This window comes from Engystomops pustulosus, chromosome 2 (assembly GCF_040894005.1).
Source record: "Engystomops pustulosus chromosome 2, aEngPut4.maternal, whole genome shotgun sequence".
NCBI classification, from domain to species: Eukaryota; Metazoa; Chordata; class Amphibia; order Anura; family Leptodactylidae; genus Engystomops; species Engystomops pustulosus.
This window is the reverse complement of record NC_092412.1, coordinates 94,309,603-94,331,505: the sequence shown is the minus strand read 5'-3', so window position 1 is coordinate 94,331,505 and position 21,903 is coordinate 94,309,603. Positions and strand designations below refer to the sequence as shown.

The window sequence follows — 21,903 nt, the reverse complement described above, 5'->3', positions numbered from 1 at the left end:
TATTGTATAGCTGTCCAATAACAAATATGGAGACTGGTTGTCTTTATGAATCTCTTACAAATGGGAAGCTCTAACCCTCTTGTCCTTGGGCTACAGTTTTGGCAATTGTCATTATTTTCACACAAGAAGAAACTTCCCCAATGATAGTGTCATTAAAAAATTTTCATAACTTAATAATTTTCAAACTAAGGGCTCTTTCAGACTCTGTGTCCGGTCTATATTGGATCCACATCCATTTGTGCCATTTCAACAATGCCATATGTTTTTGCAGACAAGTTTTTTTGTGCTAATCTACTTCCTGCCCAGTTTTATGGAGGTCCGTGGTCCAGAAAGTATACAGAAGTAAAAAAAAACATCTGAATGAGACCTAAGTTATGATCCATGCTAGATTCCCAGTCCCACTGCTCTCCATCTGCTGCTACTGGGGGTATCACTGTGACTACTGGCTACTTGGGGCAGGCACTGTAACTACTCGGGGATGACTGTGACTACGACAATTCATAACAGTAGCAAGATTACAGTTATGAAGTAGCAATGAAAGTAATTTTATGGGTGGGGGTCACCACAACCTGAGGAACTGTACTAATGGGTCACTGCATTAGGAAGTTTGAGAACAACTGGTCTATATGGTTGTACTAATTATATCACCATTATTAAATCCAGATGAAAAGTCTAAATTCAAGGCTTGCACACACAATGACGATAGACAAAGTTTGCTTATTATCACGATCCGTTCAGATTCCTGTTTCCTGGACCAACCAGAGTTTCAAGAACAGAACTCCAAGCATCACAGTAATACATGATGCAAGCAGTCCCTGCTTCCAGGGAGTAAGGCAGCACTAAACTGTAATAATGTACAGTTTGACACTGCTGTTTAATGGGAAGAAGGGACTCTGTACATCATATATCACTGTCATTCTTGGAGTTATGTCCTTGGCATTGCGATTGGTCCAGGAAACAGGAATCTGCACAAACGATGATTTACAGGCCGACAACAGTGGTCGAAACTGCTCTAACTTTTCATTGTCTAAAATTTAGATGATAGTAGAAAATCTAACCCATTGTTGCCTACTAAGCCCCAATCTCTTTCAACAAGCTAAACTCTTTTCGTATTAAACAATGACTCTTTAGCAGACATTTCAGAAAAATGTTTAAACCACACATACTTTACAGGTTTTAAGGGATATTCAAAATTGAAATAGATATCTTGTGTTTCTTTCTATTTAACAGTATGGTGCATGCTACATACATATGCTATAAATCAGCAAAAATATGTGGCGCAGAGGCTAAATGTACATGTGAGGCATGTATAGTCCTTTTACACACTTCCAGCAATAGTAGGTAGCAAACATGCACTGGTCGTTGGAACATGTCATTACCACATTCCTACATGTGGTCAATGCAACCAGTGTCAGCAGATTATTCTCGTACAATGGTTCTAAATGGAATAGTTATCTCTGATTCCATATATCCCTCGAAATATATTCATCTAATATAATAGAAATTCCAGTTAGGAAATATTAAACATTGATAACTATGAAAATACTACATATAAGGCAATAGATTTCCATTGCTTTATTGATTGCAGATATCAATATAAAATATAGCCATGCACCATCAGAATGACTGTCTTGCTTATGCACCATCACAGCTGAGATACAAACTTACAATAATTGGAGCAGATTTGTGTATATGAGCTGGCACCAGTCAGTCATTGCTGAGCCACAAACCTTATCCTGACATGATTTACTATGAAGCATCTGAATCCACAATGCTTGTTTGTTTGCCTCAAATCCACTGCTCCAAAATGCATAAATGAAGCCTCATTATTTCCAACTAGTAAAATACACTGAAATGATTATGACAAGCTAAGAAGAAGGCATTGAGAGGTGAAAGCATGAATCATGGATAATTTCAGAAATCCTCTTTGAAACATATGGTTTATTTCCCAAAATCAGAAAATCTACTCAGTCAGCATCTCCTCTATATTTCTCAGTATAACATGTAATTTCCAATGGGATATTATTATGGATGACCTTGACAGAAAACACTTAGGACAAATGGTTTCACGCATTATCCCAATCCGTGACAAGCTGTATTGATTGCTATTTGGTCTTATAATATTGCATTCATTTTCTGAAATATATTATCGAAACCTACAATAAATGCATAGACATATTAATAGATACCAAAGATCTGCTGAAAAAGTGCTGGATTCCCTGATACTCCTGGCTACGGCATATTGGCCACCAAGCCTTTACACATACATAGTGTATATTGCTATATTTTGCTATGGTTACTACAAGCTCACGGTATAGTGCAGGCTCATAAAGATTTTGCCTGCCATAGCCTGCACTGTGCAGCAACCCTTACAACATTTCATTCTAATTCCTTCTGAAGCATACAGCAATCTGGAATAAGCAACAAGACAATCAATTAAAACACCCACACAAGAAAAGAGTACTCACAGCATTTGATAAAATGATAGTGAGACATTCTTCAATCTTGCCCGTTAGCCTTGGTACAGTTGTCTGCATTCTGTGCTGCTAAAACTCTTGTGTATAGATGTGCATTATTTAGACTCCTCCATCAGGTATCCGATTCACCCCTCAATGCATTATTTATTTAGAACAGCTTATATTCCAAGGTAGCGAAGAGGCTTTCTATTCATTTTCACCTGTCTGCTGAAGTCGCCGTAGACCTGTACGTGTGTCTTCAACCATAGACACTGCACGTGCCAGTGTAGTATATCTGCTATGCCCGGCTATTAATCCTACATCATTGGGAAGAGAGGAATATGACTGGTGTGCAGGCTCATTCCTTCAGATTAGAGGTGTGATGCTGCTGCTTCTGATTCTGCAGCACTGCGGCTCTCCCAATCTTGTCTCTTAATAGCTTTCCATAGTGTTCAGATAGCAAGCAAAGTAAGATTGGTTGCCTAATTGTATGAAGTTGCAGAAAAGGGGGTGTTCCATGGGACTAGGAAATGCTGCCCTCAGTCGAACATGACTAGATTCCTTAACTGTTCTTAATAAAGATTATTTTTAGGCACCAGCAGTTGTTGTGTAGCACAGGCTGGGGGAACAGCTGCTCTAAATAAGCTCTATTCAGCATTTTGGATTTTTATCCATTTGTCAAAAGAAAGGTTCAAAGTGAAATCGCATTCCATAGACATAACAAAAGGATGAAAAAAGGAATGTATGTAACTGAACAGTATACGGGATATTCTAAATAAAATGTGTATGATCAGGTAGGTAATCTTAGAAAGTACAGTAGGTACATAATGAAAATAATGAACATATCTGCTTTCATACATGTAATATACATGTGTTAGTTTGCTAACTAAAACACACTAAAGATGTCAAATAAAACAAGGCTATAAATCAAATGATATTATGAAGTCTCAGAAAATGCTAATATTCTCACTAATTTGTAGTTGGCGCGACAAGGTATTTGTAAGTGAGGTCTTTATTATTAATAATACACTCTACTCCTCTTCAAACAAGGCTATACAGAAGGTGAAGTGTGTAATAAGAGGTTCTGAAGCAGCTTCAATTCTGCTAGACAGTATGTCCCAGATGATTATTAGGTAGGAGTGATCCCCTCTCTCCCTAAAATGAAAAGGATGCATCTACATGTTTAGTTTTTCAGATGCAGTTTTGGAAGCCAAATGCATTTGGGGCTCATAATGGGGGAGAAGTGGTACTCCTTCTCTATTTTCAATCCACTCCTAGTTTAAACATCAAAAACTACAACTAAAAAACTGAACGCATGGACGCACCCTCAGGACACGATGCGTTGCGTAGTGTTTTTGATGCATTCCAAATGCTTCAGACTTGATCACATGATAAGGTTTCATTGCGTTTCCACTGCATCTGCTAAAACCCAATATAACCTCAGCCTGTGATCAAGGCTGGAGGCTTTGGAATGCATCAAAAAACGTGACGCAATGCATCATGTGAAAGCACCCTCAATAAAGGATCAACTTGTCTGTGAATCAGCTCTTGCTTCGCCATTTGCATGACCACTGTTCAGCACTGATAGTTGCCAGGGAACACAATTCCCCACCTGTCGGCCAAGAAGAGGAACTAAATGTCAACATACACACCACAAATGATGACCTGACAAGCATTATTGCACTTGAGGTTGCTGTGTATGCTATGAGGAGGGGATGTTGATAGCTGACTTTGGCAGCCTAAGTTAGCCTGGCAATATAGTAGGTGAGCTGGGGTGGGAAAGTAGGCCGGGGCATTTATTAATTTTGGCACAGGTGGTGGCACTGGAAGTGTGCTATAATTTTCAGTGAGATTTAGGTTTGTGGTACAAGGGATTAATGATTAAGATCTGTCTCCACGTTCATGTAGGTGAAAAGAAACTCCCAAGACTTGCTTTTAGCTGCTCTATTTTTGAACCACAAAACTAGTCGGAAAAATAGTAGCCAGAAAAGTCTTAGATTCAGAAACGGCAATAAACAGAACAAGTCGTGAGAGTCGAAAAAGCACCAATATTGTGGCCCTGCCTCTTCATAAATAAGGTGCAAGAGGTGCAGCAAGGGGGGGGGGGAGAATTCTGCCAGTTACCTGATGGAAAGTCAATAATAAATGCACCCCAAGGAGGCCTCGAGAGTCTAAGGTCATAGGGGGTCATTTATCTTATCTCTGTTTGTTTTGGCTAGTTTTTTCCTGTCGTTTTTCTGTCTGCTTCTTTGGTAATTTATCAGTCTCACTTTATTCTTGTGTTAAATGGGGGATTTTTTTTAAGATCTCTTTTTTCCATTTTCGAAGTTTTAGTCTGGAGTTTAGTCTGGTTTAGTGTGGAGTTTTTTTGTGCCATAAAAATTTTATACAACTTGAAATAGTATGTCACGTGCAACAATTAGAACATCTGGAATAGAAGATAAATGTGTCTTACTGATGAAAAACAAATGTTCAGTGGACATTTCAAAATGTCCTCACAAAGGCGCAAAAATTGCAATGCGCCAAAAAAGTCTCAAAAAAAGACAGATAACCTCCATAATGTTGCCTCCATACTGCTTCTTCTTCTTATTAAATTATAACCCTTCTATCATTTATGTTCTTAAAAGTTAATATCTACCGTTTACTTGAAGAGAAAGCATTTGATAAGGATTGGGATAGAAAATGTGTTTGCCTTGTAATGTCTTGGGACCAGTCCTTTTTTCCTAGGTAAGAGTCACTTTAGCAAAATTGGCTCTTAAGGAACCTTAGGTGTATCATAGGGATCCCTAGTGCGCTCAATCGTTGTGAGGGGAGCCAGCTTACATTCTGTAGAATAATTCTCCAAATATAGCACATTTGCCCAAAATGGTGCTACTCACAAAGTCTACCATAATACAGAGGTGACAGTACATGCAGTAACAGCATTATTCACAGAGCTGTTTCATGAATATAATACGCATAACTATATATCGTCACTTTTACACCTGTTCGATGGTTTTAAGTTTTTACTTAAAAAGTTACTGTTTTTAATTGAACTTTTATAAAATTATTTTTAAAAGTATTTATTGAGACATGGGACACAGAAAATCTACCTTCTTTCAATGAAAATGTTGGTCCAATTTCCAATAATACAATATAATGTATGAGTCATCTCTCCAGCTGTTTCTGATTTATCTCATAACAAATGGTGGGTGACAAGCACTAATATCCCTTAGAGGGGTTCCTATGCAGAGGTAATTAAGCTCCCCCTTCAATGCTGCCATGTAATTGTCATGTTTCACTGCAGTTCTGACATTCCATTCAGGTGCCAGGAGGATCAGGATAAACACTGAGGCACATCTTGTTAAAAATGTTAAGTTCACTATTTAGTAACTGTAGGGATATTCAGGGCATGCCATCATGGTTATCTATTGTCGGCAAACATTTTTGACAAGCTCCTAGATGGCCCTGACTCTTAAAGGGGTACTCCGGGAATATGAACGTCTTATACAAAAACTCATAATGCTATAAATAAATGAATGTAACAAAACTTAATGTCATAAGTCACAAAATGGAGCTTAAATAGTTTGATTTTATGATTCACAAAATTTTATGGCCTCCCTAAAGTTATCACCAAGATGGCTGCCACTGGAAACTACAAGTACCATGATCCTTTAGTTCCCAGTAACTCCTCCTCCCTCTTATGCTCAGCTCCCAAGTTTTCTTGCTCTGTTACCATAGTAATGATGTGTAACTGCCATGCCTGCACATCACCACAACACTGGCCATACTGGCTGCACTGCAACCAGCCCACTTCAGCCAAACTTAGTGGTGATCACATGACCTGCCCAGGCAGGCGCAGGACATGTGATGTGGACATGTGACCAGCGGCCATCTTCTGTCCTGTGTATGCTCTGCAACGGACCGCGTGGAGGAAATTAATGGACTGATTAAAGGGCCAGTAGCAGTTTAATTCTTCATTACAGTCTATGTCACCAGCATTTTTCTGCTAACGGAGCAAAATTTTAAATAACAACTTATTAACTATAAGCTTATTTTTTAAGGACCCATTTGTATATGGATTATGCTGATTCCTGGAATATCCCTTTAAAGATCCATCTCCCGTCTTTCCCAGACATTGGGGTGGCAACAGGAGCCACAAAAGTAGCAAACGCTATGGGGGCCACAGTATGAGGGGGCCCTGGCATCTAGGGTATTGGGTGTATATATGCTGTATGTGTGTGTACTGTATATGCTCTATATCTGTATATGGTATTGTATGTATGTGTGTATTTGCTGTATCTGTGTGTATATGTTATATGCATATGCTGCATGAGTGTATATGGTACTGTATGGGTGTATATGCAGTATGTATGTATATATGGTATGCAGTAAGTATATACAGACGGTCCCCTACTTAAGGACACCCGACTTACAGACAACCCATAGTTACAGACAGACCCCTCTGACCTCTGGTGAAGTCTCTGAATGCTTTACTATAGTCCCAGACTGCAATAATCAGCTGTAAGGTGTCTGTAATGAGGCTTTATTGATAATCCTTGGTCCCATTACAGCAAAAAATGTTTAAAATCCAATTGTCCCTTGGGCCAAATTTTTTTTTGTCTGGATCTACAATTATAAAATATACAGTTTCGACTTACATACAAATTCAACTTAAGAACAAACCTCCAGTCCCTATCTTGTACGTAACCCGGGGACTGCCTGTACATGTGTGTACATAAAAGAGTGTTTACATGTTTTGTGATTGATACTGACATGTGTGAGTATACGAACATGTATATGTGTGTATTTTTTAAGGGGGAAGGAGGGCCCCATTCAGAAATCTGATATGGGGCTCTACCTCTCCTAATTATGACCTGCTCTCTCCCTTATGGACTTGTACACACCATCTCGATACGCCCATCAGTATAAGCATACTGGATGACACTTTTTCATGTCTAAATACCACCACAGAATGGTATCATATGGAGAATTATAAGGCATCCTGAGAGGAATTAAATTGTAACACTGATTTTCTAGCATCCCCACAATAAAAAAAATGCTATAGTGCACACCCTACTTATAACATCAATAAGGAGCTATCATCCCTATATTCTCCCCTCCCCTCCCTCATCAATATCACATGCTCTCTATGTTGGAGGATATTATATTGTGATAATTGCACCTGTGTTCATTTGATGCGAATATAATTTTGAAATTGTGTGGTGGTGGGTGGTTACACCCTTTGTCACTTCTGCAAACAATTCAGTGTTCGTACTTTCGCCAGCTTTTTTGCACTGCTAATTTTAGCCTGTGCTGTACCACTTTGACCAAATAAAAATTGTTATGAAAGGAAAAAACTAAACCAATATGGTTATCTGAACTTTCCCAGGTTATAATTATTCTAATTATTTATATTACGAGCACCAGGTCTAGTTGCAGTTTGAAATCCTAACTGCTAGGTGTGTAAAGGGTTTTTCATAGAATTCTATACACTTATAACCTCTTGTAACATGGGTAGTTTAATCTTTTGTCAGTATATAAGTATTTACTGCTTCTGCTATAGAAAATCATCATTTTCACATTTTGTTATGTTGAGTGCTTGTGATATACACAAAAATACAGTTTTTCAATCTGAGCTCAATACACCAATGGGACAGCAGAATTTTAGAAAAAAAAGAAAACTAAAATTCAAGCCATGAGAAGGAAATAAAATCTTGGAGACAAGATTGGAAAATGGTAATAAAAAAGACGGAAGTCTCTTTATGGAGACTTTGCAGCCTTTGCAGGCAAGTGGAGACTTACAGTCATTGATGCTCCACTGTGGGATTCTGGAAATGTAATTTCCAGGATGGGATAAGGAAAACATTTCCTCTTAGCTACTTTGTAAGGCAACCCCCTTAACATCAATCATGACTTTTTTCAGTAAGCCCAATGACAAAATACAGAATAATAGTCAAAACAGGAGATCTATCCCATAAGGAACAGATTCTCAGCACTTTTTCAATGTCATTGCATCTTGTACAGTACGCTGTAGGTATAGCTACCATTCAGCTGCAGTCCTAAAAACTGAAGATACCTGAGCTCTGTGCATGGCAAGCTCAAGCTGCTGCTTCATTTAATTGGTGAAAGTAGGACCCCTTTTCTCCTTATCTTTTGGTGTCCCAGCAAAAGAGGATAATAATCTATTTGGGAGATTCCATGGTGGTCATTAAGGCTACTTCTTCTGAAGACACGTCATTCTACGTTGCTACGTCAGAAGAAGTTTGCAGGACCTAGTGTCCTGTGCTGCCGCGTATTTAACTCTTAGTCACCATGGTCAATCATGGGTGTCTAAGCAGTCCCATATGACTAAAAACTTTTTTAAAAATCAAAGGAAAAACGATGCCTAAATTGACATTTTTTAATCTTCCATCACACAAAAACTATATTAATGAGGAACCCCTGGTTTCACAAAAAATAAGCCCTCACACAGACACATTGAGGGACATGTAACTTTACTTTTGCTAGATTTTTTTCTTTTCTTTTTTGCAACTTTTTTTTTTTTTGCGACTTTTCACTGTGACTTTTGCCGTCGTTTTTCAAGTATGCCTTGGTCTGCACCTAATGTATCCTATGTATCCTTATTTTCCAGGATTATTATGGGGGGTGGTGGTGGTTAGAATGTGTATGGGGGGTCTGTGGGGTGGTATTATGTGTGGGGGGATGGTATTGTGTATGGGGGGGTGTGGTAATGTGTATGAGGGGTGGGGGGGGTGTTGTGGTAATGTGTATGGGAGAGGTGGGGGTGTGGTATTGTTTATGGGGGTGGGGGTTTTTAATGTGTATGGTGGGTGGTAATGTATATAGGGGGGCAGTGTGTATGGGGGGCCTGGCAGACTGTACACTACAAGAGGGCTGGCAGGCTGTATACTACAGGGGGCTGGCTGTATACTACAGAGGACTGGCTGGCTGTATAGCACAGGGGGCTTGCAGGCTATATACTACAGGGGGCAGGCAGGCTATATACTACAGGGGGCAGGCAGGCTGTATACTACAGGGGGCTGGCTGTATACTACAGGGGGCTGGCTGTATGCTACAGGGGGCTGGCTGTATGCTACAGGGGGCTGGTTATATACTACAGGGGGCTGGCTATATATACTGCATGGGGCTGGCAGGCTATATACTATAGGGGGCTGGCAGGCTATATACTACAGGGGGCTGGCAGGCTATATACTACAGGGGCCAGGCAGGCTATATACTACAGGGGGCTGGCTCACTGTATACTACAGGGGACTGGCTGGCTGTATACTACAGGGAGCTGGCTAGCTGTATACTACAGGGGCTGGTTGGCTGTATACTGAAGGGGGCTGGCTGGCTGTATACTAAAGGGGGCTGGCTGGCTGTATACTACAGGCATTTTTATGTGTTTGTTAATGTTATGTTAACATCTTTTTAACGAGACAACAATATCATCTTGTTAATATAAGCACTTAGTATATGCAATGTTGATAGCAATGTTATTAGGCAAATCTCCTCTTATCAGCTGTGTAAAAGCAGCCTCATGTCATCATCTGCCTGGGGTGTGGCTAGTGTTCTTAAAAATGCAGGCCACAGCCTCAAATCCAAAATTTACAGTAGTATCCACTTCTGTATATAGCCCCCTCACATGTGGACATTTGCAACAAAAATTCTAAAAAAATAAGCCAAAAGTTGCACCTTCCCGGACAGGAAAACCAAAACATGTATCAAAAAGACATGATCATACAAAAGGTGCACTAAAGACCTGACAAAAGTGTGAATTCTGCAACAAAGAAAAAAAAGCTAAGATACATGTCTCCCGTTGACAAGAAATTTCAAAAGTTATGCCACTTGGAATGTGGCATTGCAAAAAAAGAGAAACATTTCACCAGGATTTTGTTATGCAAAGGAAGGTCATTAAAAAAATAACCTATATATTTTTTATTGCTGTAAGTTTTTTTCAGGTTAAAATACAATGTCAGATTTACATTCTTTTGTATATATATTGTTAAGAAAGGGTTAATAAAAGCTCCCCAGTAGGACATATGAATCCCAATTGTGCTTTTAAAAACTAAATTTTTCCAGAAAACAACAAGACCCCATATTGCTATAGTGAAGGAAAAATATAGAAGTTATAGCTTGTAGAAGGAATTGATGAAACATAAATTAACAATGGCCTGGTCATTAACGTGGGGAGCAGAGATAGGGAATTAAATCCCTTAACCCCTTACCACCGTTTTCAGCTCAATGACCAGACTCGATTTTTCATATCTGACATGTCTCACGATAATTGGTTGTAACTTCGGAATGCTTTAAGATATCCAGGTGATTTTGAGAATGTTTTCTCATGACACATTGTACTTCATGTTAGTTATAAAATTTAAGTGATAAGTTTTGCGTTTCGTTCTGAAAAAAAGTGAAAATTTGGCAAAAGTTTATAAAAATTCTTCATTTTCCAATTTTGAAATTTTCTGCTTACCAGACAGGAAGTAAAACTACCCAAAAAGCTTGATAACTAACATTTCCGGAATGTCTGCTTTATGTTGAGATGATATTTTATGCTTCCTCTCATTTTTCTAGGATGTTATGAGGCGCAGAACTTTAGGTGCAGTTTTTCTCATTTTCATGAAAATTGCCAAAACCACATTTTGAGGAAACTCAGCTTTCAAGTGACTTTGAGAGGCCTAAATAATAGTAGAACCCCATAAATTACACCACATTAGAAACTTCACCCCTCAACATATGTAAAACAACTTCTATTAAGTCTATTAACCCTTTAAGTGCTTTACATGGGTTAAAACCATATGGACCTGCGATTTAGAAACTATAGAATTTTTTTGGAAAATACATTCATTTAGGCCAAAACTGACAGTTTCAGAATAAATTAAATGATGAAACGCACTGCAACATTTGATCCCCAATTCCTCCCAAGTGTACTGATACCCCATATGTGATGCTAAACTACTGTATGGGCGCACAGTCAAGCATAGAATAAAAACAGCGCCATTCACAGCAGATTTGTGTTGCCACATTGTACTACCTATACATTTTTTATTTTTTTTTTGGTAATGCGAACATATGAGGGCTTATTTTTTACGGGATGAGATACAATGTATAGATAATTCATTTTGGGAGTCTAAAGCTTATTTATGAGATTTTATTAACTATTTCAAGGGGGACACAAACAAAATTATCAATTTTTATTTTGGATTTTTTGCTTTTTTTTTTTCCCGCTCTCCGTAACGTAAAAAATTATATTTTATCTTTATTCTCTGGTTCACCACGACTGCGGTGATACCTCATTTATATAGTTTTTCTTATCTTTGCTCAATTTTCCTGAGCAAAACCAATATTGGAGAAAATTGCATTGTTTTTACTATTGACAAATTTTTAGGGCCATAACTTCTGTATTTTTCTGTTGTCAGATTTGGTTGAAGGCTCATTTTTTGCAAAAAGAGTTGATCTTTTCAGTCGTATCATATTAGGGAATGTAACTTTTTTTGATCACCTTTTGGAACATTTTTTGTGTTTGATGAAAAATTCTATATTAGTTTTTTGAGTTTTTTTTTTACGTCGTTCACCGAGCGGGTTCAATATGGATATAGATTTATTGTACAGATTGCTACGGACGCGTTGATACCAAATATTAACCTTTTGTGTGTTTTATATACTTTATCTGCATTTTATGTGTTACTGGGGAGATAATGGGACTTTTATTTTATTTATTTATTTAATTATATAAAAAAATTACCTAATCTTTTTTTTTTTTAACTTTTTTACATTTTCTACTTCTTGGCTTGAACAAGCGATCATCCTTTACACTGCAATACACTTGTACCAGGAGGCGGAAGCCGGCAGGGAGAGAAGCTGGCAGCCTTGGGTCACTCGTTGGAACCCGGGGCTGCGGCAGAAGGGATCGGATCCCCCCGTAAGCACACAGGGGGGTCTGATCCACGTTTACACTCTTACACTCCGCGGTCATGCTTGACAGCAGCGTGTAAAGGATTAAACACCCGGGATCGGAGTTTTTCCAATCCTGGGTGTTAGTGCCGGGTCTGGGCTGTGACATCACAGCCTGACACCGGCACTTGCAGGACCCGATGTCCCTAGATCTTCTTCTGATGCGCCGCCGTAGAAAGGCATTGCGTCAGAAGAAGTACCCTTAATGACCACCGTAAAAAGCCGATATGACAGTCATTAAGGGGTCAAACTAAGGAATTTTATGTTGTTGATTGATATATATACATATCTATATATATATTAATGTGATTATTGTATTGTATTCACTGGAGGTTCCCTATCCAACTTCACAAAGTTTAAGAGTAGTTAAGTTAGGCAGAGTAGAATAGCAGAAAATCCCAAAATGTGAGCGTGATAAATATGGCCTGGTGGAGGGAGGCCTCATGCTACTCAAATCCCTCAATTCCCCCCAGCCTCAGTGTAATTAATTAGCCTAATGGAGCTAGCTAGCGGGTGTCCGGGCTTCAAAAGATCTCTGTAGCCTCATCGTCTCTAGAGGCTTCAGCGGATTTTCCCTCCAATTTTCAAATAGGACACAAAGAGCCATAAAAATTCTTAAACCAATACGTTGATTAGGGATAGTTATAGAGTTATGGTCCATATCAGCCCAAAGGCAACTACATTTTTGGATTTCTTATCGTCAGAAAAACACAGTGGCCCAATCCCGAGGCTGTAGTATCCTTGGATAGGAACATAGCGAATTGTTCAGGTTTGGTATCAATGGGATCCAGGTATTTACCCGGATCCAATGATGCCAGAACCATAACCCTACGACTTCCCCTTGAGTAGCTGTGACTTCACCAGGATTTTGGACATGATACCAGGTAGGAGGGACCCATGACCCCTCCTGGGGGTGGACACAGGTGTTTCTGCACCTGATATAATTAGACACCTCTGAGTCCAAATCGTTGTTTTCTAGGAACCATTTTTAACATCAAGAGCAAAGGAAGATCTTAAGGTGTGGACTATTAGGTTCCATTAGGCCCACGCACAATGTAACTAACTTACTGAACTGCTGATACTTGTAGTGCTACCTTGGTATTTTGTGCTAACTGTATATATCTCTAATATATATATATATATATATATATATATATATATATATATATATATATATATATATATATATATGGTTCCTCACGCTTTATAATTCCATTACGGATTGGGCTTATATTACAGGAGAACTGGTGGTATTTTCATTATGTTGATAAGAATATGTTTCACTGAGGTTATTGAAAAGGGTCTTTTAGCCATTCAGGGCTGTGATTTATTGTTGTGCCATATCCAGAAGTTGTGTGGACAACTTTAAATCAGAACCTGTGCGTTCTTTGAGTGTCTATAAACTGATAACTAAGTGAACTTGCATACCCTTCAGGGGTCCAAAACGTCACAGTTTTCTTCACAATGGGTATACAAATTGTGTGGATAGCCAACACCAACCTGAGTCTGTAATCACTGCGAAATGAGGTTAGGCTCCTGGTTCCAAACTCAATAGGTACTGTAACTGGTAAATTTTTAGACAATTTTTGCTTTATTGATAGCTTATTCCAAGTTAGGCTATTTCCTTTGTGGAAAATAATTACAAGAAATTTGCACCACTAAGGGGTTCCTACTTGCAGTCCATTCTCAGTATTGCTAATTTTATTTTGTTTCCAGCAGCTAGGAACTCTAGATGGCATATAGGAAGGTGGACTTCCCAGTAAGTTTGTATTTTCCTTTCCTGGATTGTTTAAACATATACAATACCCACATTTATGGTTTGAAAGAACTCACTTAATAGAAAATGAGACAACATTATTTCTTGTTCTCCATTGATTACTTACTAACTCCCACATTTTACAAGTTAAAGATTATATGCAGTTTGCATAGTAAAAGCTAAACTTCTTAAGCAATACAATTATTTTATTGGAGTTTTCCCACAAACAAAAGTTAAGCCCATCTCAGCAATGAGACCCCCACTGATCAGCAAGTTAGGCCCTATCCCATGGACAGGGCCCAACTTTTCTTTGTCAGAAAACCCCTTTAATTCTTGTTCCAGGCAATTGTTTGGTAAAACTGCAGTAGAAACAGGTTTGGGGGTATTGGTGGTCAGGGCCTAACTTTTCTTTGTGAGGAAACCCCTTTAATTCTTGTTCCAGGCAATTGTTTGGTAAAACTGCAGCAGAAACAGGTTTGGGGATATTGGAGGACAGTAAACTTAAAGTGAACCTGTCATGCAAATTAATCCACCCAAAATACAGTACCGTATTTTTTTCAGCCTATAAGGCGCACCTCTAATAAATGCCTGCTAAGACATCTAGGTTCATATATAAGGCGCACTGGAGTATAAGGCGCAGGATCAAATGCAGTACCTAAAAATGACCAGCAGGTGGCAGACCTGTGTACACTTCCGGGGAAACTTGTCTTCAGCGTGTCAGAGAGCTCCGATCTCAGAGGTATGGCTGCTGGGGGTTAATGCAGGGTGATGCAGCAGGGGTTAAGCGGTCTCCCTCTGCCCCTTCTCCTTCCCTCCTCAGCCAGGGTGTTATTCCTGTGGGGTTCCCTGTGGCTCCTTCTCTTTCCCCTGTTACAGGGCTGGCAGGTATGGGGGATTGGTTACTGATGATGATGATTGCCTCGTGGTCGGCACTATGGCGGCTCCGGTCTCTCCGTGCTAGGGGAGGGCAGGATGGGCACAATGTTAGTTGTGGTGCCAGGGCACTTCAGGAGCCAGGGACCCTGTATACTGTGTGGGAAGGTGCAGGAAATTTCTCGGGATGGAGCTATTAAACACTGGTAAATGTACAGTACATCTTGTCTGTAGTACATTTCTGTATAAGTTCATATATAAGGCGCACTGGCCTATAAGGCGCACCTTTGATTTCTGAGAAAATTAAAGGATTTTTGGTGCGCCTTATAGGCCGAAAAATACGGTAAATACTTTTATTAATCTGTTTAGCTTCAGCTTAGAAAAAAGAAGGCTGAGGCAAGACCTTATTATAATGTACAAATACCTGAATGTGGCCAGGACAAGAGGACATCCTCTTCGCCGAGAGAAGAGGCGGTTCTACCATCACCATAGACTGGGATTCTTTACTCTAAGAGCAGTGAGACTATGGAACTCTCTGCCGCAGGAGGTGCCGAAAAGCATAAACCATTGGAAAATAAAACCTTCACCCTATCTGCATCTCCATGTGGATAGATGAACTAAAAGAGATTTGCCAACATATCTTTTTCCTGGATATACAGCACTTTTATACTTCTAACAACTTCTTCTATATGCTAACTGAAGAAGACACTAAAAAAGTGATCCCCTAACAACAGTCTTAGAGGGAATTCACACGAACGTATGCCTGCCCAGCTACAACCAGGCAGCCATAAGTCCGGCGCACTGAAGAGGAGGGGGGGTGACCCTTCCCCTCTCCATAAAGATGTAAAGATGCAAAGCATGCAGTCCTGCACACAGGGAAAGATAGGACATATACTATATTTTCCCCGTGTATGGAGCAGTATGGCTCTGTGCAGCTATTGCAATTTATGGAGGACGTCATCCCCCTTAGGTGTGCGAAAATGCAGCCTTATTCCAATCTATAAAAATCTACACTTGAATCTCACACTCTTTCTTCCTCCATGTATGCTGAACCTAACACCTCCTGATTTTGGATGCAGCGTTAGTCCAACTGCCTTTCCAAAATAATAGTGTCCTCCAGAGGTCTTTAATAGGGGCAGAAATATTCAAGTAAAAATATAGAGAAGATAATCATCTTTTTTATACATATGCAAATCAGCCTACAAGTGCACTAGGGGCAGGTTCCATCTTGCTATATTTACCTACAGAAAGCCAAAGCCCAGGAAGGTGATAAAAACGTCAATCATGGAAAAATAAATTGGCTAACTATTAGGTTCTAACTCCATATTACAAAAGAACTTGAGACTATGTGAAGGAATATCGGTCCCATCCTGGGTCCAATTTGTTATATTGCCACAGAGTTATGTTTCTGCTCCTTTTAGAGACCCCTACAAAGCACTATTCACATTAAACTGTTTTCACATTCCAACCTAGAGCATAACAGATGAAGAAGTGGAAGCATAACATTTGTCTTTAGGAGGGTTTGTCCTTTGGTTCAGTCAGTTTTAATTAGTTAAAAATAGGCATATAAAAATGTTGTAATGTTTGGACACCAGTGATATTTTTCCTTTAACACCTTTCCTCCTAGCTGTGTTACATGACAGCTTTTTACTCACACTGTTATAGAGCTTCACTGTGGTTTAATCAACACCTTCTTTCCAAACATTAACAGTTCAATCCTCTTTATTAAAGGAATTACATTACTACACTACTCTGTCAGTCATTCCAGAAGAATTCATATCTGATTTTCCATAGTTTTAACACAAAATTGAATACATTCAAACAAATATCACAAAAAGGTAGAAATTGATAAAATAGTTTATCTGCTGATATTTCCAATGTGAAAGTCTTTCTTGGTTGTGTTTCTAAATAACTGACACTAATATTAGTAGTTATGTTACCCGAGGATTTTTCTGTAGAGTAAGATATCATAGAACAAGGATAATCTTACCAAATTGCTTCACTCCAATATCTCAGGAAATCAATTTATATCCCCTATAATACCAAAGTATAGCTTAGAGGAGAGTGCTTAGAAACTAAAATGTTTTCAACAAAGTCCCGCTACAAAATCCATTTAAGTGAAAGAAGACTGGTTGATGGTAGAGGTCAAGAAGAGTTTATTGAGTGAAGTCATTGAAGCTTTGAAAGAATGAACTCCGGGGTATTGTTGTGTTACTAATAAAAAAGGTAGAAGAGATTGCTAAACTATTGAAGCATTCATTCTGTTCTAAGTCTCTACAAAGTTAACATTTGTTTTCAAACTTTATTTTGAATAATTAAAGGGGTTGTCGAGCCAAAAAACATTTTTCTAAAATAACTTCATTAAATATTTTCACATCTTAAATAATTTTGTATGCCCCTGTTTCATTACTGGAAGCTTCTTTCCAAAATAGGACGTACCCCTTCCCCCCCACTTCTTGTTTAAGGAGACAACCTCTTCCCAGCAGAGGTACCTGCGACTGTTATCCTGTCTGAAACAGAATTTAACCTCAAGACTTCTGGGAAAAAAACATAGTATATAAGCTCATTACTTAATTAATGGAGAATTTTATTAGCCTAAAAGCCTAAATAGAAATGTTCTTCTTTAGGTCTTATGTACAAGACCCTGTGCTTTGGCTGAGAGCTAGCCACACAAACTTCGGCTAATTCACTGTCCCATTGGCTTCTTCATCAGGAACATGTTAACTGTCCTTACCACAAAAGATAGGACGTGTGCAATTCCGGCCCGTCTTTGAGGTGGGGGCAATTGCTTCCTACAGATATCAGACATTGCCTGTTCCGTGCAGCCTATGAAATGTTCATGTGTGCATGAGACAGAGATAAAGCTTCAGGCCCCATGTACACATCCACATCATGGCCGGAGTTCACCCTCTTCTTCCCGGTGCATGTAAGTGCTTGGCTTTCGACACAAATTTGAATTTTAAATCCCACGTTTAGTCCGAATCCGTCGGATCGTCCCACGGCCCGCCCCCCGATTTGTGTTGCAAGAAAGCAGGCGCGATTGCGACACAATCCAATCGCGTGCGACACATTCCCCAAAAAGTCGGGAAAGCTGACGTGGGACCCTTAGTATATAAGCCCCATTGTCTGACATAATAATGAGCCCCACAAAGTATTTCTTGTCATTTTATTACAAATACCCTATCAGACTTTTCAATTTCTTCTGGTCAGAACACAGAAACACAGTTCAACACTGCAAACTAAAATACAAAACAAAAGAAAAAACACATAATGGATAATATACACTAGGATATCCTTATAGGATATGCTGTGCAATATATGGTGTCTGAGGTGGCCCACTTAAGGACTAACTATTCAGTAAAATAAAAAAAACACGACTATTAGGAACATGACCGATTATACCAAAAGCATTTCACTTCTTCACAAAGAGGGGGAGGTCATATTTATCAATACATACAAAGAGCAAGGCCTAAGTTGTGCTTAAAAGGCACCAAAACCTGATGCATATTTTAAAGATAAACTAATCTAACTAATAGCTTTTACAATTTAACTTTTATCAATTATCTCAATAAAAAAAAAAAAAAAAAAAACACAAAAGTGAGTCACACATAGCAACCTCCATATTCAAAACCTGGTATGTAGGATAAAGAGCATTCCTGTTAGAGAGATAGATACTCTTTTATGATTAAAATAAACTTAAGCCTGACCATAAAATATAAGGTAGCGGGCAGATATGGTCAGCTATATAAACAGACCTGTTCACTGGTCGCACTACACATTGTAGCTGGATCTAAGATCGACTCTGAACTAAATAAAGGTCTGCAGGAACACTAACTCTAGTCCTCTCCCAATCACATTACATCCAACACGTTTCTATCCTTGCGGATTATCATCCAGGGTCACATTTGACAAACAACATGTATGTGCTGCTTATGGTGCATTCATATACTCAAGGCCCCATTAATGTCAGCAGTGAACCCAAGCCATGGATTCTAGGAGATTATAAACCTATAGTACCTCCCCTAATGTGGGGCATCCCTGTCCACCTTCACCTGGGGCCACTCCTAACATGACACTCTGATGCCGTCATAATCCAGACAGCCCAATCATAGGGCTTGTGCCAAACACACCTCACCTAGCCGTGTCATTGGAGCCAAGATGGAAAGATAGGTGTGCCAGCACACTAAGCCACACCCAGGATTCTCTACAGACCTATCAGGTCTGATATAGTATCCTCTGCATAAGTGCTGAGGAAGCAGCGGGAGAGTGAGACAGTGTAACATAGAATAATTGAGGCAAAACAGGCACTGGTTTATCATGCTTGATTATAATGAGGTAAAAGGGTTGACATTGCCTATTACAGCATAAAAGATGTGCTGCATCGGGTAATTGCATGGGTACATTTTACATTCCTTTTATACAGTAAGGCTACATTGCCGTTGCCCGCCGTACCGTAGCACAGCGGGCACACAGCGGAGCCGGGGAGAGGAGGAGGAGATGCTGCTCAGCCCCGCCCCTCTCCATAGAGGAACATGCTCCATAGCGCCGCATGGAGCACGGGGTACGAAGCATTACAGTGCCGGACGTGGGCAGCACCACAACTGCTCCCGTAGGCCGCCATGCACCTCTTGTCGTCTATGGGGGACGTATATAGGCCCTATATTTGTCAGCCGTATATACGTCCCCCATACGGCAGTGTGAATGCAGCCTAACAAAGGTTTGCAATACTATTCTGCATTTCTCCAATACAGACGCTGTTGCTTATGAAATTAACAGGCAACTATATAAAGTAGACTGAAGTACATAAATGTATCAATACTATTGCAACTTTTATAACATCACAACCATTACACTATAAATAATTAAGCAAATTGCACTTAATGCATCACTTTGATTTAGACGGCTAATTGTCATTGTTTATTACTTCTACAGTGCATATTTACTTCCAAGAATTTTGACAGGAAATAGTGCCATTCTTTACTATGTTTGGCATATTTTATGAGTTCTTCTCAGCCACATTCTCTTTTACTGACATTTTTGAAAAAATATTGAGATTAACTATGCAGAAAAAGAGATCAAAAGGTAAAGGATCATAAAGTCCTAAAATTGGTAGCATTGAAAACGTCATCAAAAGTCGCAAAAAATTACACCACTCACAGCTCCTACACCAAAGTATAAAAAGTTTTTAGCGCCAGAAGATAGCAAAATAAAATAAAAAAATTGTACAGGAGGTTTTAATTGTTGTAAATGAATGAAAACATTGTAAAACCTATATGAATTTGTTATCCCCGTAATTGCAAGGACCCAAAGAATAAAGTAGAAATGTCATTTGGGCTGCACAGTGAAAGCCATAAAATACAAGCCCACAAGAAAATGGTGCAAATGCATTTTTATACCATTTTCAATTCATTTGGAATTTTTTCCCACGCTTCCCAGTACACGGCATGGAATATTAAATACAGTCACTATGAAGTTATAGATTTTTGAAGGTGCGGAGTGAAAAATGGAAATGGAAAAAAACAAAAAAGGGCCAGGTCTTTAAGGGGTTAATATCCTTTTCAAACATCACAACATTTAAAAGAGTAACAAGGATCTGTCTCTATAATATGCCTTACACTCCCCAACTGCAAGTGTGCAATGTGGATAAAGGTGTGTTAGGTCATATTTATTTTGTTTGTATTAACCAAACAAATCAATACTTATGCGTTGTTTTGTCTTCTGTCATTGTGGACCTGTGGACTTAAAAGATTTTTGTAAATACATTTGTTGTCTATATGCCCTTCTATCACATCATACAGCTGGGTTCCCCAATTGCTACATCCCCCTGTGCCCTTGTGTGCATAATTCAGTCACAGCTTCTTTTGATCAGCGTTAAAATAAGCTGATTGTTGTGATGTCTGCATCTAAAGAGTTGTCTCTTATGATGAAAATTATTATAGTGACAGATCCACTTAAACAAGACATATTAAAAATCATTATAACATCCATTATACTCATTCTATTCAGTCCTGTCTAACAGGGATGTTTGCTCACTTGTGAATTGTATCCTTGCAGCCTTTGGTTGTACACAACAGTCAGCCATATTATTGAACCCTAGATGACACACAGAACCAGACATTCTTTATGCTCTTCTCCTACCATTGTTTACACTCATCTCCCTTATCCAATTTCTTTCTCATGGCTCAACAAATACTTTCATCAAATTCCTTTTACCCATTATACCTTCATTCTGTGCAATAGTCTCAAGATACAAACCATTGTCAAAGCTATCATGTATATCATTTCATCAGCTCAGTTAATGTGTTTTCACACAACTATGATTCCGAGCCTTGGCTTGAGAGCACTTATATACTACATTATAATGGAGTCTGAAAACGTATACCTCCCCTACTTAAGAACACCCGACTTACAGACGACCCCTAGTTACAAACGGACCTCTGGATATTTGTAATTTACTGTACTTTAGCCCGTAGGCTACAATAAATAGCTATAACCGTCATCAACGGTTTAACATTTTAAAATCCAATTGTCACAACGACCAAAAAAATTCTGTCTGGGGTTACAATTATAAAATATACAGTTCCGACTTAGATACAAATTCAACTTAAGAACAAATCTACAGAACCTATCTTGTACGTAACCCGGGGACTGTCTGTATATACTACATGGAAAATTATATAGAAAATGTCAACCTAGGTAATAAGTAATAAAGATCCTCGGCCAACCATTTATAGAGAAATGGTTAATTGTAAAATATAAGTAAAAGGTCTAATAGACAATATAAGGGGTCAGTGGTAACTCCAGGTTGCTCTGAGAGTTATATTCTTCTGTAGCCCCCTTATAGGAGTTAGGGCCCTGGACAGTTGCTCATCTTGCCAA

The 21,903-nt window shown here is 39.0% G+C and overlaps 1 protein-coding gene across 2 annotated transcripts in view; it reads right to left on the bottom strand.

The window, feature by feature from the left end:
* The window catches only part of MYO16 (myosin XVI), a 272,125-nt gene that overhangs the window by 219,859 nt on the left and 30,363 nt on the right, over positions 1–21,903 (bottom strand). The window contains exon 1 of one of the 2 annotated variants that reach the window (XM_072135555.1): positions 2,469–2,951. The exons of the other annotated variant lie outside the window; for it this stretch is intronic. Within the exon in view, the coding sequence (XP_071991656.1) occupies positions 2,469–2,496 (28 nt within the window). The 5' untranslated portion in view covers positions 2,497–2,951. Of the gene's footprint in view, positions 1–2,468; positions 2,952–21,903 lie in introns of those variants that run through there. 2 annotated transcript variants of the gene reach the window in all.